Here is a 16554-nt window from a genome sequence, read left to right on the forward strand (position 1 = left end):
TAGCCTTGCACGCGTCCGCAGGCCCGACGTACTCCTACTATCTTATATTTTATTCTGTTATCTCATGGTTTTCGAGACTAAACAGTGTTATATTTACTTTCAAAACGATTGTATTTTAGTAACTCTTAGTAGTCCGTGGATGAATGTGACACCAGTTCTTGGGTAGATGCACATGTTGAAATTCCGCATTATTTTTCAGCTTATTTAATTTAAGTCTTCCGCTCTAATTTCATATTTCGATGTCATTTTAAATACTTTAATGCTTGTTGTTATGATTGATAAAGGGATTTAAAATAAAGTAGGTAGGAGTTTATGATTTGTGTCTTGCCTAGCTTCTACGATTAGGCGCCATCACGACCCCGAGGATGGAGAAATCCGGGTCGTGACACTTAGTGGTTCTTTTCATGATAATTTTGTTCTTTTCACGTTTATTTGTTTCCAAATTTTTATGATTTAGATACTGTTGGTAATCTGATTATTTTATAGTAGTCTGATAATAACAAAACTAATGAATCCAAGACAAAAAACTTCAGCTTATTTAGTGCTGAAGTTTTTACAAATGAACTAAATAACTTCAGCATCTTCTGCGGAAGTTTTTGAAAAAGCTTATCCAGGAAGATGCTGAAATTTTTGAAAAAGCTTATCCAAAAAAAAAATCTTCAGCTTATTTAGTGCTAAAGTTTTTATAAATGAACTAAATAACTTCAGCATCTTCTGCTGAAGTTTTTGAAAAAGCTTAATGACAAAACTAATGAATCCAGGACAAAAAAACTTTAGCTTATTTAGTGCAATTACAAACAAAAACTTCAGCAAATAGAGAACAAAACTTCAGCTACTATGCTTAAGTTCGACAATTACAAACAAAAACTTCAGCACACTTGCTACTTCAGGCCTGTCTACTAGAATGCTGAAGTTCTACGTGATTGCCTTCGCTACTTCAGCCCCGTAGGCTGAAGTTACGCGTACGCTTGCAATTTTTTTGCAAAACGGACACAAGTTAAAACGTGACTCAAAAAGCAAGTATAGATGCAAGTGCCCCGAATACTGGTCCATCCACCGGTAAAGCCGAAAAGAGGGTCTACATTAAATTTTAGAGAATATATTTGTTCCACTCCCCTTGACTAGGCTATGTTCACAATTTACTTTAACCGAAACAAAAATTCACAATTTACCAACTGAACAAAAGGGCTCAAGAAATTACTCTAATCTCTTTGTAGCTTTAGTGCTGGGAAAAATGTGATGACGTGAATGCAACACAAATAAAAGTATGTGCACGTGGATAAAGACTAAAAAGAATTAGATCTAGATCCATACTTTTCTTAAGCTAACACATCTAGAAATAATGATTTAGTGAAACAAGGAAGCAAGTAAAGTCATGATAAGATAAAATCTGCTATTGCGAAATTGGTTTTATTCACTAAATAATAAGGTTAGAAATCTTCTAAAACTATTTTAACTTATTAATTTATGTAGTTCCACTAGGAATAATTTCATAGACCGCTTCGGAAGACTATTATTTCTTGTGATTTAAGATATTATCCTAACTTATATAATTTTAATTTTATTGTAACAATTCTCTAAATCTATTACTATTTATATAAAAGAATTACAATCTACTAATATGCCCCTTTGAATGATAATGCTACGATTTCAAATTAAGAGCCCGTTTGGACATAAGAATTTTTTCACTTTTTTCGATTTTTTAAATTTTTTTTAAATCAGTGTTTGGCCGTAAAATTTTCAATATTCACTTGAAAAGAATTTTGGAATTTTTCGAAAATTTGAAAAACTCTGAAAAGCTGTTTTTCAAAATTTTCACTCAGATCACTCACAAAACATCAAAAATAACCCAAAAATATATTCATATTCAAACACAACTCTAATTTTCAAATATCATTTTCAATTAATTTTTTTTCACTTTTTTTTAAAATTTTATTTTACAATTCTTATGTCCAAACGCCCACTAAGTCACTAAGTACTCCTATGTTTCCCTTCCGTGGTAAGTAATATGTTGAGTTGCGGTGTGCACACCACGCCGTACGCACGACCCACTACTCCGCCTGACAAAATAACAAAATAAAATGAAAGACGAACGAATAAGTGCCATCTGTTTCATTTTCACAAAGTTCCAAACAACGCTACAGATGATTCCACATTCCTTTATTTATTGGCCAAACATCACATCAATTATCAAGACGCACTTAAGAGTCCAGGTGCTGACCACCCACAGCGCTAAGTAATTGAAAAATAAACCAAGAATTTTTGCATTATTTCAGATCATTTAAGAAATGCACATGATTAATCACATCATTCTTACAAAAATAAAATAAATAATCTGCTATTACAAGTAAAAATATTGGTAACGTATACTCCCTCCGTTTCATATTAGATGAGGTACTTTTCTTTTTAGTTTGTTCCAAAACAAATGACACATTTCTAAATTTGGAAATAATTCAACTTTAAACTCTTCATTTTAGCCATTTACCCTTAATGAGAAGCTTTTATAGCCACACAAATATCATGGCCCTACAAACCTTTTACTCCTCAAGCTTTTAAGACCACAAATTTTAAAAGTTTCTTTTTTTTTCTTAAACTCCGTGCCGAGTCAAACTAACTCATCTAATATGAAACGGAGGGAGTACAAATTAGGTCTAGTTTTAATTGAAAAAATGAGTCGTAGTTGAAAAACAATGAAAGATTAGACACTTGTCCTTTAAAAGAAGACTTAACGAGGCGAAGAAACAGGAAACAACACGCTTGCTCTTCCGCTCTTTCCAAATTTCTACCTGCCAAAAAGGGGTAAAAATCTCTCTTCTCCCTTTTTTTTTTTGCCTGTTTTTTCTTGTCTTGATTTTTCACATTTTCTTTTGTCCTGTCCTACTAGAACTGGCAAAGAAAAATTATTTACTTTTTTCTTGATTTGTTGTGATTTCATTTGTTTTTTCTTTTCTTTTCTGGACTGGATATTTGTTGAAATGAAATGGTTCCAAATAAAGTCAAATGGATACAGAGGATTCATATAGACGATCCTGACTAGCTTGAAAGCGTAGTTGACTGATTGATTAATTGATTTCTTAATTTTTTGAACTTGAAATGAGCTGCGACAAGTATAATAGATCCAATTTTTCGTTTCATACGTTTTTTTGGCTATGGAGTATGTTTCATGCATAGCGGAAACTAGATGTATGATTTTGCCGCTGAAGTTGATGCTTTCATGAAGTTTTAATCTAGGCTTGTGGGTGTGTGAAGTTTTGGATCCAAATGTATTACTGTCAAATATTTATGTTGAATGAACTTATAAACTTGAAATGAGCTTTGAAGAAGGTTAATAGATTGATGTTATTCTTTTGTGTATGGAATATGCTTAAAGTAGTTGATCCTGGATGAATGAGTTTCACATTGGAGTTGATTCTTGAATGAAGTTTTCATCTACGATTGTGGGTGTTATATTTTGATTTTGAATGAAATTTTGGACTTGAAATGAGTTTGAAGGAGGTTAATTATGGTCATACAGTGGCGGAGCTAGAAATTCAAAACTTTAGGATTGTTATACCTGGGATTTGAACCTGTATCTTTTAACAAGATTCAAGATTTTATATATGTAAAAAAAATTATTTTACCCTATTTTATGTAGTATTACTTTTTGACAAAGGTGAAAATCCCCTTTCTTGTATGCGTCTTGGCCAGTGCAGTCATATGAATGAGTTTGTCACTGAAGTTGATACTTGAATGCACTTTTGATCTTGAATTGTCAGTGTTAAACATTTTCTATCGAAATGTATAAAAGAGGTCCTGGGCAGATTGAGGTCAAACCATGATTTATAAACTGGCTGTAATGAAATAAGATCTTAAAGGTTGCATCTTTCTTTACTGTCCTTAGGTCACCATGTTCAAGTTGACGATGAAGACTATGTGTTTGAACTCGGCCTAATCATCAATGTTAAGCAATTTTTTTAGGATATATGAATGATTTGTATTGATTCGAGGCGGTATGCAATATTTGTTTACTGGTGAACATTCTGATATATCTTCTTGGAGTTCACCAAAATATAAAAAATGAATCCCATGGTCAGCTTCTACTGGATCTACTGTTATTGCTAAGAGTCTTACGACTGAACTTTTTGATCAGATTTTACTCTCCTTTGCTTCTCATACAATGGGTTCTTACCTGAACTTCAAGAACTTTGCTGACACATCACAGCCAGAGAGCAGCGGTGGGAAGCCTATGAATAATGATAATTTTTCGTTGGCTCAACAATCTTCCATATACTCGTTTACCTTTGATGAGCTCCAAAGTACATGTGGACTTGGGAAAGATTTTGGGTCGATGAATATGGACGACCTATTGAAGAACATTTGGACAGCTGAAGAGTCTCAAGCCTTGTCATCTTCTGTTGCTGGTGGAAATGTAAGTGTGCCAGTGGGAAATTTGCAGAGACAGGGTTCTTTGACATTGCCTAGGACAATAAGTCAGAAAACTGTTGATGAAGTATGGAAAGACTTTCAGAAAGAGACTGTTAATGCCAATGATGGAAGTGCCCCTGGAGCATCAAACTTTGGGCAGAGGCAATCTACCTTGGGAGAAATGACGTTAGAAGAGTTTTTGGTTAGAGCAGGGGCAGTGCGAGAAGATATGCAACCAACTCGATACTCAAAGGATGTTACATTCACTAGCGGTTTCACTCAACCAAGCAGTAACAACAGTAGCTTGAACATAGCATTTCAACAAGCAACTCAAAACCCTCAACAGTTGAGTAATCAAATTGCAGGGAATAACATATTCAATGTGGTTACTACCACATCTTCACAGCAAAAGCCTCAACAGGCACAGCCCCTTTTCCCCAAACAAACAACTGTCGCATTTGCTTCACCGATGCAACTAGGGAACACTGCTCAACTGGCTAGCCCAGGGACAAGGGCTCCCATTGTCGGAATGTCTAATCCGTCTGTAAATACTAGTATTATTCAAGGCAGTATCATGCAAGGTGGTGTTATGGACATGGCCGGATTGCATAATGGGGTCACATCCGTAAAAGGAGGATCCCCTGCAAATCTTGATCCTCCATCTCTTTCACCTTCACCTTATGCATGCGGTGAAGGTGGAAGAGGAAGGAGATCATGCGCCTCTTTCGAAAAAGTCGTTGAGAGAAGGCGTAAGAGGATGATAAAGAATAGGGAGTCTGCAGCAAGATCAAGGGATCGAAAGCAGGTAATTCATAGTTTGAACTTATCTTTTTTTAGTTACTTCTTTTGTTTCTGATTCTTAACGCCTGTGACTTTTTCTGGTTCCCCTTGTTTAAAATCTGACTCTCTGGTTAACAATGTTGTATAGTTAGTCATTTAATTGAGAGACACAGAAATGAGATAGTTGGCAGCATTTCCTCACACCTCTTGATCATTGTCTTCTCTCATTACAGTAGACCTTGCAATGCATGCTAAATATATCTCAATCAACAAATTTCCCTTTAGATACTTCATTTCGATCTTTATTCAAGGAAAAATAATAAGAGAAAGAAATTGACAGGAGGATCCATTGATCTTACCTGATAAAGCAGTGTCATTAAGTAATTTCCTGGGAGACTTTTGGAGAAGTGTACGTGCTCTTAGCTTTAGCTTTAAGCTTAAATCTTGATCACAATTGGGGGGAGATCTGAGAGAGCGTGAGGAAGATTTTAACATGCTGGATGCTCCAGGTTTGAATGAATATCAAATATAGATAGTAAGTTATGAAATGTCAATAGCATTAATGGACTTCCTCATTTGTCTGTGATGTGCAGGCATATACTTTAGAGTTGGAAGCTGAAGTGGCAAAGCTTAAAGAAATTAAGCAAGAGTTGCAGAAGAAACAGGTATGAGAACCACGGGGTGAGAATTACTGGATTACTTCAATTCCCTTGATAAATCTTATGATTGTAACAATGGCTTTTGAATATCTCATGCAGGCTGAATTTATCGAGAAGCAGAAGAATCAGGTATGGACGACATCTTTCCTGTTGCAAATATCTTGTATGAATAGCGATTACAACAATCATGGACTAGAGGCAGGGATATTAATTTAAACAATTTAAGCAATAGTGCAAAGTACTTAACTTGCTGATTGCAAAATGATTAAAGCTTCAAATGGTTGTTCCATCAACTATACAAGCGAATGGAGTAAACTGATATACAACTTTTCTATAAATGTCATCAGCTGTGAAGACGTGACAACAAAGGAGACCAAATGCATGTGATTAGTTACACTAAGTTGTTTGACTGTCAGATCAAATAACCCATATTGTTGTTTGTCCAATTGCAGTTATTGGAAAAGATGAATATGCCATGGGAAAATAAATTAATATGCTTGAGAAGAACAGTGACAGGACCTTGGTAGTCAAATATGGAAGTAGAGCAAATTCCAGAGTAGAAGCTTGGACAATTGGTAGACAGGAGGATGAAGCAAAATGCCAGCTTTTTTTTTTTCTTTTTATTTGATGTGCACAGAAACCCCCTAGGCTTCTGGCTCAACTCAGTTGACTCCTGAGAGTATGAGCCTGCCCCTCTACTCTCCTCCCAACTTATGAATTGAAATATGTTTTGATTCAAATCTATTTTGTCAAATGGTAGATAACTGTACGTATAGTATAGTACAGGTTCCATGTACTGTTCATATTATGTAAACAATACTCTTGCATAAAGTATCCTCTTTGTTTGCAACCATAGGAGTTATCGGTGCAAGTAGGATGAATCTGTGAACGACAAGCTACTCGTCTAGTTCTGATTTAGAATATCACATAAACCAAGTATCTGGAAGTAACTTTATGTAAAAGCAACAAACTATTTACAAACCACTGGATGTTCTCTTACTCTTTCGGAAATTTTTGATATAGATTTGTCCACGTTTGTTGGTATCTTGGGGCACGAAGTCTTAAACTTGCAACATGTTTCCATTTGAGAACTTAGAAAATTCTTATGCTACAATTTCTATAATCCAATTCACAAAAGTACAGTAACAAACCGATAACTGCACTAAACCGATAATCCCAATAAACTGGGAAAAGAAATGTGGTTTGGTTTGGTGTTGGAAAAAAAATCCAACCACAATTGGTTTGGTTTTAGCTAAAAAAATGTCAAACCGAAACCAAACTAACCCGATATCGTATTTATACAATTTTTAAAAATATTTTATACATATTAATTTTTATTGTAATATAATGTATAAATATTTCTTAAACTTGTTCGCAGTTTTATCTTTAAACATATTATTTAAAGTTTGGATTTAACATTCTTGAATGGTCCAATAGCCCATAAAAGTAGTAAGTCAAATAAAGTTCAAATCAATACTAATGCTAATAAAGAAAATTCAATTCAACACTAGGAATGACAATAGTATTGGATATTTATTTTTTAGTTTTGCATTGATTTATAATGAAAATGTTTAACCTCGTTTATCTTTTTCTTTAGTGCTTGGTTGTGTAATTAATAGTACTTATTAGATACCAACTTGTCACGACCCCAAACCACCACGGTCGTGATGGCGCCTATCACAGTACTAGGCAAGCCGTTTCAATACAGATAACAAAAAGGTCTTTTGCAAATTCATTTTCCAAATCAGTCATAAACACATGTCTTTCATTTAATATAACAAAATACGCGGAAGAAAGAACAAAATACGCAAAATACATCCACACTGCCCGATCATGGTGTCAATAGGCATGAGCCACTAAGAAATTGTCTAGTACTGTCTACTCCATACAAGAAGAAAAGACTGAAATAAATAACACTAAGGAAAAGAAGGAGAAAGGCAGGGCTACGAACGCCATGCAACTACCTTGCTATCTCCGTAAATACTCAGAAGCTGCTGAAAGCTCTCACTCTGAAGCTCTGGCACCTGGATCTGCACACAAGGTGCAGGGAGTAACGTGAATACGCCAACTCAGTAAGTAACCAAAGTAATTAAAGTCTGAGTGCGGTGACGAGCATTTAAATCATATACATAATCTAACATAAAATCTCAATGGAAATATCAAGTCAAATCCGTAGTTCAATTTCCAAACAACTCGTAAAACTTCAATTTCAATGAAAGTTATTTAAAATAAATGTTCAACACATTTTCAATAGAGGCTTAGTGTAAAAGAGAGGGAAAACAGTAAATTTCATAAACAAGCTCCTCGGGCTAAGCATCGCTCATATATCTATACGGCCCCTCGGGCAGCCTCTTAGTCACTCGTGACTCAACTCTCGTCAATCAGAACTCTCACTCAGCACTCCCGCTCAATAGATATCTCATAATAGTAACCGCTGCGACGTGCAACCCGATCCGTAATATATAGTCGATTGCGCTCACTGGGGGTGTGCAGACTTCGGAGGGGCTCCTACAGCCCAAGCGCTATATCGTTGCGGCGTGCAGCCCGATCCAACATATCGCTACGGCGTGTAGCCCGATCCATATACATATAAATATCGTTACGACGTGCAGTCCGATCCATAAATATATATAATATCGCTTCGGCGTGCAGCCCAATCCATAAGTATATATAATCCTCACCATCAGGTCCTCGACCTCTCTCAGTCACCAACCTCACGCCACTCGGGCATTTCAGTAAAATTCAGGGGACTCAGCCCAAACAACTTTCATATATTTAAAATAGAGTAACAAAACTAAATCAAAAGTAACCAGATAAAAATCATGACTGAGGATATGGTTTCGAATCAAAACAGTGTGAGGAAAGTAGTAAAATACCCCTGAGGGTCCAAACAGTTCGGCACAAGGCCCCAAACATGGCATTCAGCCCAAATTAACAGATTCGTTTCTAAAACACATAGATATCATATAGAGTTTACCAAAATAAGCAATTATACATTTACTACGGGACGGACCAGGTCACAATCCCTACCGGTGCACACCCACACGCCCGTCACCTAGCATGTGCGTCACCTCATTTATCAATACAGTACGAAATTTCGGGGTTTCATACCCTCAAGCCTAGATTTACAATCATTAGTTACCTCAAACCGGATGAAATTCTACTCCGCGATGCCCTTGCCTCTCGACTCGGCCTCAACTCACCCCGAATCTATCCAAAATCAGAATCATAACATCAAAATAGGCTAAAGGAACAAAACCCACACGAAAATAATCAAATTACATCAACAAATCCCGAAATTGGTCAAACCCGACCCCTGGGCCCACGTCTCGGAATTCGATAAAAATTACATCACTAGAATCCTTATCCTCCCACGAGTCTATACATATCAAGATTATCAAAATCGGACCTCGAATGACCCCTCAAATCCCCAATGAAACTCTCCAATTTCAAGCCCTAACTCTCCAATTTTAACCATTAAATTCCACTAATTTCATGTCTAATCGGTTAGAAATCACCATAGAATCGAGTATTGAGTTAAAAAATCTTATCTCCAAGCGTTACCCCTCGAATCCCTCTTCAAAACCTCTCAAAAAGCTCCAAGCCCGTCTAAAAAATGGTGGAAATGGGCAAAAATTCGCGAAGGGAAGCTTATATACTTTCTGACCCAGGGATTCCGCACCTGCGGTCCATTTCACGCTTCTGCGGTCTAACCAACCGCATATGCGGTTTTCACTTATTCCCCTTAAACCGCACCTGCACCTTCCTACCCGCACATGCGGTCACGCAGGTGCATAACATCTTCCGCACCTGCGGCTTCTGGCCTTCTCGCTTGTGGCCGCATCTGCGGCTGCTTCCTCGCTCCTGCGGAAGTCGCACCTACGGTTCCCACTCCGCAGGTGCGGTTATGACAGGAACAACAGTTGAAGCTGCTCAATAACAACAACCAAACTTTCCGACAACCTTCCGAAATCATCCCGAGGCCTCCGGGACCTCAACCAAAAATACGAACAAGTCACATATTAGTATTCAAACTTACACCAACCTTCGGAACACTCAAAACAACATCGAAACATCAAAATACCCTCTGATTCAAGCCTAAAAATTTCAGAACTTCCGAATTCCGCAAACGATCAAAAAGCCTATCAAAACTCATCCGAATGACCTAAAATTTTGCACACACGTCACAAATGACACAACAGACGTACTCTAATTTTCGGAATTCCATTTTCGACCCTGATATCAAAATTTCCACTACCAACCGGAAACAACTAAATTCCAATTTCGACAATTCAAGCCTAAATCTACCACGGACCTCCAAAATACATTCCAATCACGCTCCTAAGCCCAAATCACCTAACGAAGCTATCCGAACCATAAAAACCAAATTCCGAGATCATTTGCCCACAAGTCAACTTCCGGTTGACTTTCCAACTAAATTGCCAACTTAAGAGACTAAGTGTCTCATATTTTTCCCAAACTACTCCAAACCCGAACCAACCAACACGATACGATGAAATGTAGCTGAACAGCACATAAAGAAGCAGAAATGGGGAGAACGGACTGAAACTCATGAAACGACCGGTCGGGTCGTTACTTGTACTTATGTTAGCATGGCATATATAGTATTTTTAGATTTGTTAAGTTTTATTATGGCGTATTAATTAGTAATATTTTCTTTATGCGATTTTATTGTCCTTGTTATTGAATATTTTAGTACAATGATATGACTCATCTCATATTATTGTGTTATTTTCTTGAAAGATATATTACATAGTTGTATCCTACTAGGACTAAAAAATATTTGGAGCACAAGTTACATATTTTGTGCTACGAAGACTTCACCGGAAAACACCCGAAAACCCGCAAAAAACTGAAAAATCGAGATTAAAAAATCCGACTTTGTTGGTTTGGTTAATAGATTAAAAAACCCGACACCGTTGGTTTGATTTGTTAATTGAAAATCCGAACCAACCTGACTCATGTACACATCTAACAGTAACGTTTCTCTTAGTGTTAGAAAATGACAAAAATAAACAGTTCTAAATTAAAACTTCTTCATCTTGATTCTGTTTCTGAAATGCTCATAAACAAAGATGATGACATTTCTGCAATCTCTTGTGCAAGAAATAGAGTCCACCCATAAGGGTGCTCTTAGGGCTCACTAGGCAAAACTCTTAGTAATTATTGTAACCCTAGCTATCCCTATATAAGTAGTGTATACTTAGTATACTGGAAACAATAGACGCTCTTTTCTCTGTTAAATTAATTTAGGATTTAGACTATGATTTAGGGGGTTGATCCAATACACTGTGATAATCACCACCGATCGATAATTTCTATCGCGATTCATCCGTTTTTACGATTTACGTGCTAATCTAGTGTGTTTAGTTTATAGCGTTCCTTCATTGGTAATAGAGGGGAGAAATTCAAAAATAGCCAGATTTACAAGTGGTCGTTCAAAAATAGCACAGTTTCAAAAGTAATCGAAATCTAGCACTTTTCATGTAAAGATAAATCCGAGCGAAAATACTGTTCAAAACCCGAAAAATACGTCAGTATATTATGCTGAAGTTCCAGCATAAGTATACTTGAACTCCAACATATTATACTGGAGTTCCAGGACAAGTATGCTGGAACTCCAGCATAATATGATGGAGTTCCAGCATAAGTACACTAGAACTCCAGCATAATATATTGGAGTTCCAGCAAAGTATACCGGTCCAGTATAATATGCTGGAAGTTCATACACAAGTGCTCGAATCTCGAGTATATTATGCTGGAACTTTCCGTGTGTTGGAGTTCCAGCATAATATGTTGGAAGTTCGTACACATGTGCATCGAACTCCAGTATATTATGCTGGACCAGTCTCTGTTGCAGCAAAATAGTGGCTATTTTTCATTGACTTGATAAACGCTGACTATTTTTGAATGACCAGTCCGAAACCGTGCTATTTTTACGTAATAGAGCCATAGGCTAATTTTCTGGCCCAAAAACATATATAGAATAGTTCTAAATTTATTTGTGAATCTAGAAATCGTGTATAACTGTGCAATTCAGACTGTTAATTTGTTTAGCATATCTATTTTACCTATTGAAATTAGTGTTTAGATATGATAAACAAGAAGAAAAAAATAACATTTACGTCAACCTTTCTATGTGAATCAATTGTGTATTTTTTTCTCTATGTTCTGTGTGCAATTAAGATTTTAAATCAATATTTAATCTGACTTTTTTGAATATCAGTTCTTGTTTTTGAAACTGACCAGAAAAATGGTTGAAACTGATATGAAAAACAAAAAAAAAATTATTTTTTTTGTTTTCCGATATATTGCCACCGACTGCCGCTAAGGCCACTGTCGTCCACTGTCAAAAGGATGATGGTTGTTCTTGAAGCTATCTCGACAACAAAACAACCATACAAACAAAAAAAAAAAGGGGGGGGGGGGGGGGGGGGGAGGTGAGAAGAAACATGGCTTCTTCAATTTTTATGACCGCAAAGAAGATAGGGAAGAAAAGAAAGTTTTTTTCTAAACAAAAAAAGAAAAAAGAAAAAAGAAAAAAGGGATTTGAACATGGTGCTCCATAGCCATGGCAGTTAGAGGAATAGAAGATGAAATGAAAAAAATTCTTCTCTTCGTTCACAATAGGGTTGCTTATTGGGCGGATTGGGCAGTTATAACCCTTAACGGTTTGGCTTAATGATTATCGGCTTTTAAATGTATTAATCCATTAGCCACCCGATAAGATATCGGACGGATTGGTATCGGTTTAGCTCTTATCGGGCGGTTATCAGGCGGTTTATCGGCCTAACATACATATTCACTAAATTGTGTTTTCCCTATTGGACATAAAATAGCTGAACTGATTATAGAGCATGAATCGAAAGCAATGCAGAGATAAGTTTAACACCATAAAAGTAATTGGGAACACTGTTTCTTATTCTCCTTTAACATTTGTTAATGTCGATGAAACACCTTCAAAAGCGGAACAAGACAAAACAAAGCTAAGTAGCAGTTGGCCTTTCATTTAAAAAGTAAAACGAAGGGTTAGACTTTAGAGTTTAGAGACAGATTGTTATTCATTGGTTTTAGTTTTTTTATATTTAATATATATAAATAAATAAATTTTATATATATATTTATATTCTTAACGGGTTAACGGATCATCCGTTAAGAAAATTGAATAATCCGCCCCCAAATCGATAAGCCGTTAATAAAAAAATTCAATCCGTTCCCTGTCCGTTAAGCCGTTAAGTCGTTACCAGTAAGCCATTAAGCTTTGGTTCGATTTTCGGCGGATCGGTTTTGAACACCCCTATCCACAAGTATGGCTGGCGACGGCAAGACTAAGAAAGAGAAGAAAAGAAACTAGGGTTTCTTTCATTAAATGGGAATATTTTCTGAATTTGTTTTTTTTAAAAGGGGAATGAAAATTTCAGAAGAGAAAGTCTTTTGAAAAACGTTGGTGTCGGCGGCTAACATGCGTAGAGGAAGATACTCTTCCAAAACCTTACACTGTAATATAAAAAAATAAAAAAATGGTGTACTTGTTTAAATGGGCTTCGGAATTTATTGGGATTCAAAAGCAGTTTGCTCGATTCTTTATCGCCAAAATTTTACGGTATAGTCAGTTTTCGGACTGATCAATCAAAAATAGCCAACGTTTATTAAGTCAATGAAAAATAACCACCATTTTGCTGCAATAGAGATCGGTCCAGCATAATATACTGGAGTTCGGTGCACTTGTGTATGAACTCCAGCATATTATGCTGGACCGGTATACTTTGCTGGCTCCAGTATAATATACTGGAGACTGGAGCACTGGTGCTCCAAACTCCAGTATATTATACTGGACCATTATACTTGCTGGAACTCCAGTATATTATGCTGGAGTTCTAGTGTATTTATGCTGGAACTCCATCATATTATGCTGGAGTTCCAGCATACTATCCTGGAACTCCAGTATAATATGCTGGAGTTCAAGTATACTTATGCTGGAACTCCAACATAATATACTGGAGTATTTTCCGGGTTTTAAACAGTGTTTTCGCTCAGATTTATCTTTACGTAAAAAGTGGCTAAATTTCGATTACTTTTGAAATTGGGCTATTTTTGAACGACCAGTTGTAAATCTGACTTTTTTTTTCTTATCTATACCATATATGAAACCTTATTACCAAAAATGTGCATAATTCCTAAATTACCCGTCCAGTCCACATTATTTCTACAGTTTTTGTACCAATCATTAAAAGCTAATTAATAGCAGCTGTATCTTCCTATTTATGCGAGCTAAATTTTAGGAGAAGAATATTCTGAACAGATTTGGCGTGAATATTCTGAACAGATTTAGGAGAAGAATATTGAAACGGAAAGGAGATTTCTGTTCTTCATCTTCATCTTCATCTGTTCTTCCATATATTTTCCACCATTGATAGCCATTAAAAAGCTTGAAAGTTTTGAATTCAAATTTGGGTTTTCAAAAATCATTATTTGTTTGGATTGGGTGTTGTTGTAAATAATTCGGAATATGTTTAGGAGTTTATATCTCAATTTTGAGGGGTTTTGGTGAAGATTAGACTTGGTTTTGACTGAATTTCAGATTGGAACTCGAAGAAGAAGAAGAAGAAGAAGAAGAAGAAGAAGAAGAAGAAGAAGAAGAAGAAGACATATTTCCAGAAATTGTAGATAAATTGTAGTTAAATTGTAGAATTGTAGATAAATTGTAGATTGGGAAGACTAAAACTTCTACAAATCTTCTACAATTATATCGAAAATGCCAATTATGCTACAATTGAAATGAGAATTGGGATATTAAAATTTAATGTATCCATTTTGTAGATATCTTGTAGATAAATTGTAGATTATTTGTATTCTGATTGTAGATGCATTGTTTTCTGTTTTCACAAATCCAAAACGACTAAAGCTTCTACAAAATCTTCTGCAAAAAATAATCTACAATTTATCTACAATTTTTTTTTTAATTTATCTACAATTTATTTACAATTTATCTACAATTTCTGGAAATATGTCTTCTTCTTCTTCTTCTTCTTCTTCTTCTTCTTCTTCTTCGAGTTTCAATCGACTGTGTTAACCAGTAACCTTCAGCCACTGCCCAAAAAAAAAAAAAGAGGTCAATGAAAATAATGATACCTTGATGTTTTGTACGTGTAAATAGAGAATTGGTAAATAAAAACTAATCTGAAGATACGCTCGGAAGTAAATGAGAACTAATCTGAAGATTATTGATGCTACTGTCCATCTCCGAAAAGGGGGGGGGGGGGTAGGGGGGGGGGAGAGACGGGTAAAGGTAAATGTGGAAAGATACGGTCCTAAATTAGCGCCTAATATAAATGCACCCTTAATTATATCCCTAATTTGAATTATGGTATTTAAATGGTAATTTGGTATGCTTAAATGTAATTAACACAAACTTTAAACATTGAGGGTAATAAGATTTCATATATGGTATAGGAAGGTAAAAATCCCTTTTAAAAATCACCCATTACCACGAGAGAAATTCAAAAATAGCCAGATTTCCCACTGGTCGTTGAAATATAGCCAAGTTTCAAAAGTCATCGAAATTTAGCCACTTTAAATCTGAGCGAAAACACTGTTCAAAATCCGGAAAAATACGCCCGCAAATTTTACGGGAGTTCCAGGATAACTATGCTGGAACTCCGGCAAATTTTACGGGAGTTCAAGCATAATTATGCTGGAACTCCCGCAAATTTTACGGGAGTTCCAGCAAGTATAATTGTCCAGTATAATATACTGGAGTTTGGAGCACTGGTGCTCCAGTCTTCCGCAAAATTTACAGGAGTTAGCAAAGTATACCGGTCCAGCATAATATGCTGGAGTTCGTACACAAATGCACCAGAACTCCCGTATATTATACTGGACCGGTCCCTGTTGCAGCAAAATAGTAGCTATTTTTCATTGATTTGATAAATGCTGGCTATTTTTCATTGACCAGTGTGAAAACTGGCTATACCATGATATTTTAACCATTACCGCCTGGCAGAATTGAAATGATAGGTTGAAGGCCCATTTTAAAATACCTTGTCATGGTCTTCGGCTTCAGATGCCCGGGGCTCTTTATTTTAATTTGCAGATTATTGAAGTTGGGCTAAAGGCCCAGTTTAAAGATTGATTTGTCATTTTTTTTGGGCTCATGGACTTTTTTTTTTTTTAAGCATAAAAAGAAATTTATTTATTTATAGCAACAACTAGAACACAGGTGCTAGCACACTACAGTTATTACAAGTGCCTCGATGGACATTTCCTAAGGCAGCCAACTTAAGACACAAACTTTTCGAAATGTTTCTTATACAAACAAAACCTTCCTGATCTTTGTGATAGGCATCTACCCAAAAGATGTGCAACACTATTTGCTTCCCAAAAGTTATGCTTCGCCACTATCTCCCCCATTTGCATTACCTGATTCATTAACCACCCATATTCATAGATTAAGTCACTGTAAGTTGGACAGTCATCATAAAGGAAGCGTATATTTTTTTTTGCGTCTATTTTCACTTCGATTGGGACTATTTCTTGGCTGACTATAATTTGGAGTGCTTGCTGCAGTGCTTGTAGTTCTACTTGTGTTGTCGCTGCTACATGTGTTTTCTTGTGGTGTGCGACAACCCATTGGCCCTTGCTGTCGCGGATAGCTCCGCCTACTCCTTCTTGTAGGCCCTCGCTTTTGAAA

At 36.1% G+C, this 16554-nt stretch overlaps 1 protein-coding gene across 3 annotated transcripts; it reads left to right on the forward strand.

The window, feature by feature from the left end:
* Positions 2693-6698, forward strand: LOC109223434 (ABSCISIC ACID-INSENSITIVE 5-like protein 6). Of its 3 annotated transcripts, none has more exons than XR_002067572.1 (5): positions 2693-2799; positions 4130-5209; positions 5525-5693; positions 5778-5849; positions 5943-5962. XR_002067572.1 is itself a non-coding variant. In XM_019387737.1 (5 exons), the coding sequence occupies exons 2-5, from the start codon at positions 4157-4159 to the stop codon at positions 6368-6370; spliced, it is 1230 nt and encodes a 409-aa protein (XP_019243282.1). In that variant the 5' UTR covers positions 2693-2799; positions 4130-4156; the 3' UTR covers positions 6371-6698. The 3 variants fall into 3 exon arrangements, 2 of the variants coding, with proteins under 2 accessions (XP_019243282.1, XP_019243283.1); XM_019387737.1 differs by lacking the exon at positions 5525-5693 and adding an exon at positions 6296-6698 and having other exon boundaries at positions 5943-5972; XM_019387738.1 differs by lacking the exon at positions 5525-5693 and adding an exon at positions 6296-6698 and having other exon boundaries at positions 2698-2799; positions 3881-5209; positions 5943-5972.

Source organism: Nicotiana attenuata, chromosome 3 (assembly GCF_001879085.1).
Source record: "Nicotiana attenuata strain UT chromosome 3, NIATTr2, whole genome shotgun sequence".
NCBI lineage: Eukaryota > Viridiplantae > Streptophyta > Magnoliopsida > Solanales > Solanaceae > Nicotiana > Nicotiana attenuata.